Consider the following 14,029-nt stretch of genomic DNA (forward strand, 5'->3'; position numbering starts at 1 on the left):
AACCATATTCAAAACCTTGTAATAACCTGTAATGGAATATAATCTGAAAAAAGAATCTATATCTATATATCTATACCTATATCTATATCTATATCTGAACCACTTTGCTGTACACCTGAAACTAACACAACACTGTAAATCAACTATACTTCAATTCTTTAAAAAAGGAAACTGGAAGAAAGTAACCTGACTAAAAGAGAAAAAGCTGTAATGTGCATATGAATTGCCAGGGAGTCTGTCAAAATGCAGTCTCTGGTTCAGAAGTTATGGAGTGGGACCTGCATTTCCACACTTCTAACCTTCTAAGTGATTCTGATGCTTCCAGTGTGACAGCTGCACTCTGAGGAACAAGGTCTCAGAGGAAATAGTGGGGAAAGCTTTCCACATGAATATTGTAGTCAGACTAAGCCAGTCTGTTAGGCCATTATACCCTGCAGTGTGTAATGGTGATGGTGCTCTAAAAAGTGTTCTCAATATTTCAGTTTTAGAATTGGTTTTTCAATATGAGTTTAATGAAATGTTTTCTTTGGAACACACATAAATATATTACAAATTGCTTCATTTAGGCTAAGAAACTAAATGTTCAAGACAATGTTTTCCTCATCCTGATTTATCAAATTAGCTCAAATCTTAGTTTTTCCTTATTTTTAAGCATTTCTACAGATCTCTTGGACTTACTAAGGCTGCTGTCACTTTTAATACAACAGTGTCCATTCAGCAGGTTTTAGATATTAAGAAGAAAAGATCTGTAGGCACATAAACACAGCTGAGTAAAGCTACTTCTAAAAATAGAAGGAAAAGTTACAATCTCAAAAAAAAAAAATCAGTAGAGTAGATGCTCACATGCTCACAGCAGCTCTCACCTTTAAGTAAAACAGAGGGCAACAGAAAGCGCCTCATGTAAGTTAGTGATGTCGTCTGTGGTTAAATGTTGGTAGCACACTTTCGTGAGCATCAAGTCTGAGCTACAATTTATACACAAACTACAGATGCACCTTCTCAGCCACAAAAACCTGAGTAGCAAAACTGTGATGTCTACAGTAAGAACCAATATCCTTGGCACAGGAAGCCAGCAACCAAATGTGTACCTAACAGCTCACGCTCTACTGCCTTAGCAAACAAAGCAAAACAACATACATACACAAATACACAATTTATCTGGTTTACTCATTAAAACTATGACTTTAAAATTAAAAATACAGAATATGTGATGATTATTCACTATAAGCTATTCTAAATCATTATGTTCAGGTCCAAATACCACCTCATAATTGAAGCTGGTTTAAATCAATTAATTGTCTATTTATCTATCTGTCTGTGAGTATTTTTGCTGTGACTGAAAAAAGTATAAGAAAAATTAAAATGTTGGTTTCATACATTTTAAACTCTAAGATAACTCTTGAAAGAATTGTCTCTAAACAAGACAGACTACATGCATAGCCACATAAGAGGCAAAAAAAATTTCTTACCAAGGAGAGGTGATTTCCTCCAGTACCCATCTCTTACTTCAATGTAATCATACCAGCACAAACTACTTTTGTATAGGTCCATCGTAGTAAAGTTTAAGACAATCTGCAAAATGTAACAAAAGAATACACAGATTAAAAATGATTGTAACTTCACATGGCTAGGAACCCAGGACTACTGTGAAAAGAGATTCATAGCACATTTTTTTTCCCTGTATCAGTATCCCTCTAATATTTTTTAAATAAACAACTCAAAAAAACACCCATTTTCTCATTCACTTTAATGTCTAACAATTTAGAAGCACAATGTCAATAAAGAAACTAAACATTTCAGCAATTAAACCAAAGTTTCTGTAAAGTTAATTTGAACAATTGTGAAACAAACAGAAATCTTTATTCAAATAGTTTATTTTGAATTTTCTTAGATAAACATGACTTAAACCATGAGAACTTCTGATTTTACTATGAGTGTCTTCTTTTTAATAATTTATTTCAGACATCTATAATTACGTTAAAAATAACCACCATGTGCCATATTCCAGGAACATAATATCATTGTGTATGTTGAAATGTTTTAAATACAGCTCTAGAATTAAAATTTGTCCATGTAACTATAATCAGAGACAGATGTCACTATGTTTCTCCAGATCCAAGAATATGTATTCGAAGACCTTTTAAGTTAGAAGATCTTGTACATGACCCTTTATTCTGTACTTTGTTTTGAAATGATGTTGCTTTTTAAGATAATTCAAGAGCAACTTTAGAAAAGACAGTTTTCTTACTGCTTTATAAAAAGACTTTACTTTTCATATAATTAACTTTTTTTTTAGTTGATTACACCAAAAAGTAGAGCCAAACTAACATAAAAATGCACGTATCTGCTGAGGTAAAATTCACTTGGAAAATACTTTTGTATATTCAAAAACTCATTCTAACTCTATTCTGCTTAAAACATCTAAGATGCTTAAGGTGTACAATGAACCTGTTCTTTAATCTAGAAATTGAAATGGACTTTGGCCAAAAGCAACAAATTATGAATATTTGACATACTTCTAATATAAAACTGTAGGTTGTAACAGTATTTACAGAATCCTTTTGTGTCAATATAAAAATTCGAATGTAGGAAGACTCTCGAGGAATGAAAAAAAAGAAAAGAAAAAGTATAATCAATTTTGAATCCATATTCCCTAAAAGTACTACCTTTTTTGTGTTAGAAAATATATACTTCTCCCCTTTCTTGAGCATAGTATTTAACAGAAAGGTAAGTACTAATTATGGCAAATCAATCCTCACTCAACTCGCTTACTTCTTCCTAGGATGAAGATACAGCATAACAATAAATATTTCTCATGGCATCTTATATCTCAGCACCGTGATGATCATTGATGAAATTGTATGCCAAAGTTCGTTTTAATTGCCCATATAAATAACCATTTCACAGAGATGGAAACTAAGAATTTATCTAACTATAATGAAAGTCAGTTGTACCTTATAATGGTGTTAACATTTCACCATTAAATTCAACATTTACCAGTTTCTTTAAACATGTACTTTCTTGATTACAAAAGGATGAAATCTATCAAGGATGTGAAAATAGAGACAAGATGTTGTTTAACTGTAATGCAGTAGGCGTGGCATAATTTGCTTCGGTTTAATAAAACTTCATTTATTTCTTTCTACCTTATTTATAGTTCTTTTCTTTTTCCTTTGTTTTTTTTTTTCCTTCATCTGATTTTATCATTCTAAATATTCTAAAAAATGTTTTACAAGAATTTCCAAAATATCAAAGGACAAAGGACTAATCCTTTTTTTCCCCTTCTTTTTCAATAACCCTCCATATTTGATTATCAAAATGCATAGTTTCTAAACTATTTTCCTGAAGTTACCAATATGCTTGCTCTTCCATCGCTGAATACCAATTCAACATTAGGTTATTCTTAGGACATAATTGGGAAATAATTTCTGGTTTCCCTCCTTATATTTACTTTAAGGCTGCTACAAATGGGGAATACTACCACTGTCTGATATTAAGTTTCATTCTCCATTTGTATTCTCCCTATAGCAACCACCAGGGTTTCAACTCTGTATGATCATATGAGAACTTATTTGTTATAGCAGAGACGGCAAAACTAGAATACAGACACAAACAGTAGACCTCAAGGCTCATTTGTGGCTTCCCTCTGGGATATAAAGGAGAGTTGTATAATGGTATGCAAAGAGTTTCAACTTCCTCCTCGATGAGGAAAAAATCAGCTAAATTGGAGGGATGCGTGTCATCAAAATTTATTCAAAATTGAAACGATGTGGTTGGATTGCTAACAAATAGTTAATATTTGAAGTCCGGAACACACACACATACAACATACGTGCGCACACACACACACACACACACACACATACACACACAGTTGGAAGGGGGTAACTCTAAACAGAAAAGTTTCCTATCTTGTTTTTAATCTTCTATTTTAAACTCCAAGCACTGTGAAGGAACAAAACTGGCCTACTTTAATGTAAAACATAGCGTCCTTTAGAAGCAGAAAATGTAATAAAGATAGGTTTTCTAAAATCAAATCTTAGGGCTCTGATGTAGAAGTAAAATGTTGGCCTTTGACTAAGGTTGCTAGCAGAATCCATACTTGAATTACAAATCAAAAGCACTTGAAAAATATTTGATTGTTTTATATTATATTATGCTATTTTATATAAATACGTTGCATCTTTTTTTCAAAGAATGATGAAATAAAAACTACCTAGCACAATTATATAGATGTTTTATTTCTTATGTTAAGTATCAGTTTACCATTTCTCAATTTAAAATTAATCATAGTTCCTCTGGAACATGGGATTGAGGGAGATACAAGGAACAATTCTAAGATTTCCTGTCATCTGTTTGGCGTCTTAGTTGCTATTCTGCAAATTAAATGGATTCAATTGCTATGGAGTTTGCTTATTAAAGACTTTGTTTTACAATCTTACAGAGTGAACAATCTTGAAGAAAGGCAGATCAACCGTCAAGGGACTGGATGTCTGGAAGTCTCCAGAGAAAGATATAACCAGTGAACTTTTGTTAGCATGATTAAGATATTATTGACTACCTAAACTAATTCCATGAATACCATAAAAAGACCAATTAGAATATATTTATACCTTATAGTGCTGGGGATGGGGAAGATAGAAATCTTGTCAATTAGACTGATATTATTAAATAGTTCTTTAGAAAGAGATATTAGAATTAAAAGCAGTAAAATAAAATAGATTTCAGGGCTCCATCCAGAAGTAGCTTGGACAAGTCTGATAAACTCTCTAGGCAGACAACAGTTTTCTTCTCAGAAATAAGACTAGGGGCAAAATCAGGGACCAGTAAACTATACCCCATGGGCCAAATCCAGCCTATAGCCAGTTTTTGTAAAGAAAGTTTTGTTATACACATTCTTTTACATATTGTCTATGACTGCTTTTGCAATACAATGGTAGCATTGGGTATTTGAACAAACTGTATATCTGGCAGAGCCAAAAATATTTACTGTATATCCTCTCCAGAAAGATTTGCCAAATCCTAGAATAACTGATAATTAAGGTTTTGTTCAGTGCTGAACTATATCATACTAAAGGGAAAATTTGCATTTATTATCACAACTAGGAGTTGTTTGTGACTGTGGGTCAAAAAGTGTAGGTTCAAGTTCTAGCTTCTTAGTTTGCTAGTTTACTTAAACTTTCTGAGTTTGAATGAATGTTCTTGCTATAAAATGGAGATCATCATATCAGGCTGATCTCAGCAGAATTAAATCAGAAAGATTTAATTGGATAATGTGTAGAAAAACACTAAGGTAATCTAAATACATTGTTAAGATTCTCATGTATTATTATTTTCATGGTACATATTTGAGCATCCCTTACAATATAAATCCTAAACAGTTATGAAATAAATAAAAATATTAATCCAATTTACTTAATCCAACACTGCTTGGAGACATAAAAACATTAAAGTTTCCCAGGAAAATCAACATGTTAAAATAAGGGATTCTTAATTTAAATTCTAAAGAAGAATGGGCAGGAGAACTTGGGGCCTTGGTTTAAGCCCCTGCCTTACAACAGACTAGTTGTATGACTCAGATCATAATTCCATCAGGGATTCATTATATGGCAGGTGAAAACCAGGAGCTGGATTAGGCTATGAAAATAATTTTTCTGCTTGAATATATATGATAATATCTGGATTTTGAAATTTTGATTTGTCATCACCAACTATTCACAGGAACATTTTTTATACCTGCCTTTCCTTAATCCTTACTCCATCCCTATATCTAATCAGTTGCCAATTTCTATAGATACTCTGCAATGCCCCTGAAAATATTCTCCTCCTTCTATTTCACTATCAGTGCTCTCCATGCTTCTCTGAATTAATGTAAGAGCTTCACAAGATGTGTTTTGGTTTTTAATTGAACTCTTCTCCAATTCATCCTACACTCTATGATCATTTTAAACCCAGTAAAGTTGGGTTCCCATCATGGTATTGGTGGCTTTACATCCATCATTATAAATTTCTAAGCCTGGGCATCAAAGATTCTAGGTGATAACCTACCTTTGCTGCCTCACTTTCACTATCTCAAATGAAGAATCTTCATCCCACTCATCCCTGACTCTTGCTATTGCGTCCTGACAAAGTACCCCAATTTTAGTATTCCTTTATTCAAGGTATACATAATTCTACCTGGGATCCTACTTTCCCCTTCCCTATTTCTAGAAATTCTTCATATCTCTCAAAGTTTGAAATAAATACTGCCCTCTCTTCAGTCATGTCTGGATCTCCCAACAAGATCTGAGCTCTCTTATCTCTGCAAATCCATGACAAGTTGTGTCTTGCTTTCTTCAGCTATTTTTCAGTTTGCCTATTATATTACTAGGCCTTGTCCTTGTTATATGTTTGTAAGATTCTTGATGGCAAAGATTTCTTTCACAAACAAGCAGATGCATTTATTTTAATAAAATCAAAGATTTTTCTACATAGCAATTGCTAAATTTAAGAAGTGGCCTTTGGCAATATAAATATTATATTGTAAATTGACCCCATATGTGTAAATCATTAGATTTTGTAAAAAGAAAGTTTTGCAAAATGAAAGAAGTCAAATGATAGTTTTTAAATGGGCTATATAGGAAAAGAAAAAATATTAACTCTAGTCAAGACATAAGCAATATGCCCTTGTAGAAAGGTCAATCAATTCTAAGGAATGAAAAAATCGATATTATGTGATTCTGTCAGCTCAGTACAGCTACATTCCCAGAGGCACATTCTGGGCTGTTCCCAGCATTTTGTGTGCAATGTCAAGGACGGCCTGGGATTGAACAGGACTGCCTTTACCTTAGGAAGCTCAGTCCTAGGAAGACATACATGTACACTGACAATCTTATTATTATTATTATTATGTTCAATCTTATTATTTTTAACTGTGGTAAAATAAACATAAAATTTAACATTTTAACCATTTTAAGTATACAGTTCTGTGGCATTAAGTACATTCACATTATTGCGCAACAACACTCTTATTTAAAAAATATTTTTTCCTGGATAAAGTAATATAAGTTTATTGTAGAAAAGGAAAGGAAGAAGAAATCAAAACCTATTTGTAAACCTACCAGGGAGAAATAAGCATTGTGTTGGTATATACCAACACAATGCTTATATTCTTCTATAATCTTGTCTCTAACATATGTAATTTAAAAATTAGATCTTTTCATGCCTATGATTTTTAACCTGCTTATTAAACTTACCAATAATTTGAAAACATAGTCTCTAGTTCCAGGAAATACAGTCTTTTAAAAAAAATAGTTTGTAATAAGGGTGCCATGATATTTTAAAATAATAACTCATGTGATTATCTTCAGAGAGAGAAATTTAGTGACAGTCTTCTCATTTATACCATGTTTTATTCCTTCTTAATAAAAATAATTTGTTAAGTAAATTATCAAATAAACATTTCACTTTTGCATTGGCCATTATGTATATTTTTGTAAAATAGAATATTTAGTACTTAAAAAAAATCAATCAGTGTTTTTTTTCGACTTTCAAATTTTATTTTGTTTTCAATTTTTCATTTTTCTAAATAGCTATCTTTGCATATAAACAGACAATTGCTGTAGGATAAATTTCTAAGATAAAGTGTTTTTCAAAATGTGATACAGATTAGCAGAGTTCTTCAGAAATGTTATCTCAATATTTATTTCCAGGAGCTGGGTACTCTCACCATCATTTGATATTATCATTCTATTCCTTCTTTGCCAATTTAATGAATGAAGTACAGCACATTGTTGTAACATTACTTTGATAAAAAATGAGAGTAAACAATTTCATACATTGATTAAATATCTATTTACCCTGATACTTCAATAAATACTCTGCTTCTTCAGTCATTTTCTAATATGGTGTAAATCTTTATTTATTAATTTATAACAGCTCTTCATATATGTATAACATCAATGTTGTCTTATCCATTTGTGCTATAATATTCTTCATTTTGATTTTAATATGTATATTTGCATTTTTATAAAAGAGATTTAGTTTATGTAAATAGCTCTGAAAAATTATTTTATTACAGTTTCTTTTTTTCAATTTATGTACCTGACATCTTTTTCAAAATAAAAAACAAATCATTTATGCTTCCTTTAGAAAAAATATGCAATATAAAATAAAACTTTAGGGATCTCCCTGGTGGTGCAATGGTTAAGAATCCACCTGCCGATGCAGAGCACATGGGTTCAAGCCCTGGTCCGGGACGTCCCACAGGCTGCGGAGCAACTAAGCCCATGTGCCACAACTACTGAGCCTGTGCAGTAGAGCCCACAAGCCAGAGCCACTAAGCCCGCATGTTGCAGCTACTGAAACCCACACACCTAGAGCCTATGCTCTGCAAGAAGAGAAGCTGCTGCAATGAGAACCCCAGGCACCACAACGAAGAACTAGAGAAAGCCTGCATGCAGCAACAAAGACCCAATGCAGCCATAAATAAATAAATAAATTTATAAAATAAAAGTTTAATGTTTTCAAAAATATTTTAAAATGATTTCATTATTACTTATTAAAAAAATCTTTTCCCAATTTATTTGAGACTTCATCTCTATAAATGAATATGTGACGTCTTCTCTTCCCTGAGGCATAATTCTGACTTTTTTAGATTAATCCAGAAGCCTATTTTACAATACCACAGAATTTGAATTACTGAAACTTCATAATGTTTTTTTACTATCTTACAGTGCAATTCACTCCCTTTTGTTAATTATTTTCAAATTTGCCTTGGGGGAGAGAGCTTCAAGATGGCAGAAGAGTAAGACGTGGAGATCAACTTCCTCCCCACAAATACATCAGAAATACATCTACATTTGGAACAACTCCTACAGAACACCCACTGAATGCTGGCAGAAGACCTCAGACTTCCCAAAAGGCAAGAAACTCCCCTCGTACCTGGGTAGGGCAAAAGAAAAAAGAAAAACAGAGACAAAAGAATATGGACGGGACCTGCACCAGTGGGAGGGAGCTGTGAAGGAGGAAAGGTTTCCACACACTACGAAGCCCCTTCATGGGCGGAGACCATGGGTGGCAGAGGGGGGAAGCTTCGGAGCCAAGGAGGAGAGCGCAGCAACAAGGGTGTGGAGGGCAAGGCGGAGAGATTCCCACACAGAGGATCAGTGCCGACCAGCAGTCACCAGTCCAAGAGCTTTGTAGGCTCACCCGCCAGGGTGGGTGGGTCCTGGGAGCTGAGGCTCAGGCTTCGGAGATCGGATCCCAGGGAGAGGACTGGGGTCGGCTGTGTGAACACAGCCTGAAGGGGGCTAGTGCACCACAGCTAGCCAGGGGTGAGTCTGGGAAAAAGTCTGGAGCTGCTGAAGAGGCAAGAGACTTTTTCTTGCCTCTTTGTTTCCTGGTGCACAAGGAGAGGGGATTAAGAGCCCTGCTTAAAGGAGCTCCAGAGACGGGCGTGAGCCGCGGCTATCAGCGCGGACCCCAGAGACGGGCATGAGACGTTAAGGCTGCTGCTGCCGACACCAAGAAGCCTGTGTGCAAGGACAGGTCACTCTCCACACCTCCCCTGCCAGGAGCCTGTGCAGCCCGCCACTGCCAGGGTCCCGTGATCCAGGGACAACTTCCCTGAGAGAACACATGGTGCGCCTGAGGCTGGTGCAACGTCATGCTGGCCTTTGTCGCCACAGGTTCGCCCCGCATCTGTACTCCTCCCTCCTCCCGGCCTGAGTGAGCCAGAAACCAGAAGCAGCTGCTCCATTAACACCGCCCTGTCTGAGCGGGAACAGACGCCCACAGGCGACCTACACACAGAGGAGGGTCCACAGCCAAAGCTGAACCCCACGAGCTGTGCAAACCAAAAAGAGAAAGGTAAATCTCTCCCAGCAGCCTGAGGAGCAGCAGATTAAATCACCACAGTCAACTTGATGTGCCTTGCATCTGTGGAATACCTGAATAGACAACGAATCATCCCAAATTGAGGAGGTGGATGTTGGGAGCAAAGATATATATATATATATTTCCCTTTATCTCTTTTTGTGAGTGTATATGTGTATGATTCTGTCTGTGATTTTGTCTGTATAGCTTTGCTTTTACCATTTGTCCTAGGGTTCTGTCGGTCCAATTTTTTTTTTATTACATAAAAAATTTTTTTCTTAATAATTATTTTTTATTTTAATAACTTTTTAAATTTTATTTTATTTTATATTCTTCTTTCTTTCTTCCTTTGTTTCTTCCCTTTTATTCTGAGCCATATGGAGGACAGGCTCTTGGTGCTCCAGCCAGGCATCAGGGCTGTGATACTGAGGTGGGAGAATCAAGTTCAGGACACTGGTCCACAAGATATCTCCCAGCTCCATGTAATATCAAATGGCAAAAATCTCCCAACGCCAAGTCACAGCTCCACCCAAAAACCAGCAAGCTAAAGTGCTGGACACCCTATGCCAAACAACAAGCAAGACAGGAACAAAACCCCATCCATTACCACAGAGGCTGCCTAAAATCAAAATGAGGCCACAGACATCCCAAAAAACACCACCAGATGTGGACCTGCCCACCAGAAAGACAAGATCCAGCCTCATCCACCAGAACACAGGCACTAGTCCCCTCCACCAGGAACCTACACAACCCACTAAACCAACCTTAGCCACTGGGGACAGACACCAAAAACAACTCAAACTACGAACCCACAACCTGCGAAAAGGAGACCCCAAACACAGTAAGTTAAGCAAAATGAGAAGACAGAGAAACTCACAGCAGATAAAGGAGCAAGGCAAAAACCCACCAGACCTAACAAATGAAGAGGAAATAGGCAGTCTACCTGAAAAATAATTCAGAATAATCATAGTAAAGGTGATCCAAAATCCTGGAAATAACATGGAGAAAATACAAGAGACGTTTAACAAGGACTTAGAAGAACTAAAGAGCAAACAAAGAGTGATGAGCAACAGAATAAATGAAATTAAAAATTCTCTAGAAGGGATCAATAGCAGGATAACTGATGCAGAAGAATGGATAAGTAACCTGGAAGATAAAATAGTGGAAGTAACTACTGCAGAGCAGAATAAAGAAAAAAGAATGAAAAGAACTGAGGACAGTCTCAGAGACCTCTGGGACAACATTAAACGCACCAACATTTGAATTATAGGGGTTCAAGAAGAAGAAGAGGAAAAGAAAGGGACTGAGAAAATATTTGAAGAGATTAGAGTTGAAAACTTCCCTAATATGGAAAAGGAAATAGTTAATCAAGTCCAGAAAGCAGAGAGAGTCCCATACAGGATAAATCCAAGGAGAAACATGCCAAGACACATATTAATCAAACTATCAAAAATTAAATACAAAGAACTAATATTAAAAGCAGCAAGGGAAAAACAACAAATAACATATAAGGGAATCCCCATAAGGTTAACAGCTGGTCTTTCAGCAGAAACTTTGCAAGCCAGAAGGGAGTGGCCTGACATATTTAACGTGATGAAGGAGAAAAACGTACAACTAAGATTACTCTACCCAGCAAGAATCTTATTCAGATTTGACAGAGAAATTAAAAGCTTTACAGACAAGCAAAAGCTAAGAGAATTCAGCACCACCAAACCAGCTTTACAACAAATGCTAAAGGAACTTCTCTAGGCCGGAAACACAAGAGAAGGAAAAGACCTACAATAATAAACCCAAAGCAGTTAAGAAAATGTTAATAGGAACATACATATCGATAATTACCTTAAATGTAAATGGATTAAATGCTCCAACCAAAAGACATAGACTGGCTGAATGGATACAAAATTAAGACCCATATATATGCTGTCTACAAGAGACCCACTTCAGACCTAGGGACACATACAGATTGAAAGTGAGGGAATGGAAAAAGATATTGCTTGTAAATGGAAATCAAAAGAAAGCTGGAGTAGCAATTCTCATATCAGACAAAATAGACTTTAAAACAAAGACTATTACAAGAGACAAAGAAGGACACTAAACAATGATCAAGAGATCAATCCAAGAAGAAGATATAACAATTGTAAATACTTATGCACCCAACATAGGAGCACCTCAATGCATAAGGCAAATACTAACAGCCATAAAAGGGGAAATCGACAGTAACACAATCATAGTAGGGGACTTTAACACCCCACTTTCACCAATGGACAGATCATCCAAAATGAAAATAAATAAGGAAACACAAGCTTTAAATGATATGTTAAACAAGATGGACTTAATGGATATATATAGGAGATTCCATCCCAAAACAACAGAATAGATATTCTTCTCAAGTGCTCATGGAACATTTTCCAGGATAGATCATATCTTGGGTCACAAATCAAGCCTTGGTAAATTTATGAAAATTGAAATCATATCAAGTATCTTTTCTGACCACAACGCTATGAGACTAGATATCAATTACAGGAAAAAAATCTGTAAGAAATACAAACACATGGAGGCTAAACAATACACTACTTAATAACGAAGTGATCACTGAAGAAATCAAAGGGGAAATCAAAAAATACCTAGAAACAAATGACAATGGAGACACGAGGATCCAAAACCTATGGGATGCAGCAAAAGCAGTTCTAAGAGGGAAGTTTATAGCAATACAATCCTACCTTAAGAAACAAGAAACATCTCAAATAAACAACCTAACCTTATACCTAAAGCAATTAGAGAAAGAAGAACAAAAGAACCCCAAAGTTAGCAGAAGGAAAGAAATCATAAAGATCAGTTCAGAAATAAATGAAAAAGAAATGAAGGAAACAATAGCAAAGATCAATAAAACTAAAAGCTGGTTCTTTGAGAAGATAAACAAAATTGATAAACCATTAGCTAGACTTATGAAGAAAAAAAGGGAGAAGACTCAAATCAATAGAATTAGAAATGAAAAAGGAGAAGTAACAACTGACACTGCAGAAATACAAAGGATCATCAGAGATTACAACAAGTAATTGTATGCCAATAAAATGGACAACCTGGAAGAAATGGACAAATTCTTAGAAATGCACAACCTTCCAAGACTGAACCAGGCAGAAACAGAAAATATGAACAGACCAATCACAAGCACTGAAATAGAAACTGTGATTAAAAATCTTCCAACAGGGCTTCCCTGATGGCGCAGTGGTTGAGAATCTGCCTGCAAATGCAGGGGACACAAGTTCGAGCCCTGGTCTAGGAAGATCCCATATGCCACGGAGCCACTGGGCCCGTGAGCCACAACTACTGAGCCTGCACGTCAGGAGCCTGTGCTCTGGAACAAGAGAGGCTGCGACGGTGAGAGGCCCGTGCACCGCGATGAAGAGTGCCCCATGCTCGCCGCAACTAGAGAAAGTCCTTGCACAGAAAGGAAGACCCAACACAGCCAAAAATAAATAAAATAAATAAATAAATAAAAATTAAAAACAAAATCTTCCAACAAACAAAAGCCCAGGACTGCATGGCTTCACAGGCGAATTCTATCAAACATTTACAGAAGAGCTAACACCTATCCTTCTCCAACTCTTCCAAACTATAGCAGATGGAGGAACATTCCGAAAGTCATTCTACAAGGCCACCATCACACTGATACCAAAACCAGACAAAGACGTCACAAAGAAAGAAAACTACAGGTCAGTATCACTGATGAACATAGATGCAGAAATCCTCAACAAAATACTAGCAAACAGAATCCAACAGCACCTTATAAGGATCATACACTATGACAAGTGGGGTTTATCCCAGGAATGCAAGGATTCTTCAATATAGGCAAATCAAGCAACATGATACACCATATTAACAAACTGAAGGAGGAAAACCATATGATCATCTCAAGAGATGCAGAGAAAGCTTTTGACAAAATTCAACACCCATTTATGATAAAAACCCTACAGAAAGTAGGCATAGAGGGAACTTTCCTCAACTTTCTTCCTTTCCTCAATAAAGGCCATATATGACAAACCCACAGACAACATCGTCTTCAATGGTGAAAAACTGAAACCATTTCCACTAAGATCAGGAAAAAGACAAGGTTGCCCACTCTTATTCAACATAGTTTTGGAAGTTTTAGCGACAGCAATTAGAGAAGAAAAAG

General features: G+C 35.8%; 1 protein-coding gene across 5 annotated transcripts in view; it reads right to left on the reverse strand.

Annotated features, from left to right (window-relative positions):
- TLL1 (tolloid like 1) overlaps nt 1–14,029 on the reverse strand; it is a 253,162-nt gene that overhangs the window by 66,441 nt on the left and 172,692 nt on the right. For all 5 annotated transcript variants that reach the window (XR_014264165.1, XR_014264166.1, XM_082463627.1 and 2 more), the window contains exon 10: nt 1,470–1,572. Coding sequence is in view for 3 of the 5 variants with exons in the window: in XM_082463627.1 (XP_082319753.1) it covers nt 1,470–1,572 (103 nt within the window). In the remaining 2 variants the exon portion in view is untranslated. The remainder of the gene's footprint in view (nt 1–1,469; nt 1,573–14,029) is intronic.

Source organism: Balaenoptera physalus (genome assembly GCF_965194825.1).
Source record: "Balaenoptera physalus genome assembly, chromosome: 5".
Classification (NCBI taxonomy): Eukaryota; Metazoa; Chordata; class Mammalia; order Artiodactyla; family Balaenopteridae; genus Balaenoptera; species Balaenoptera physalus.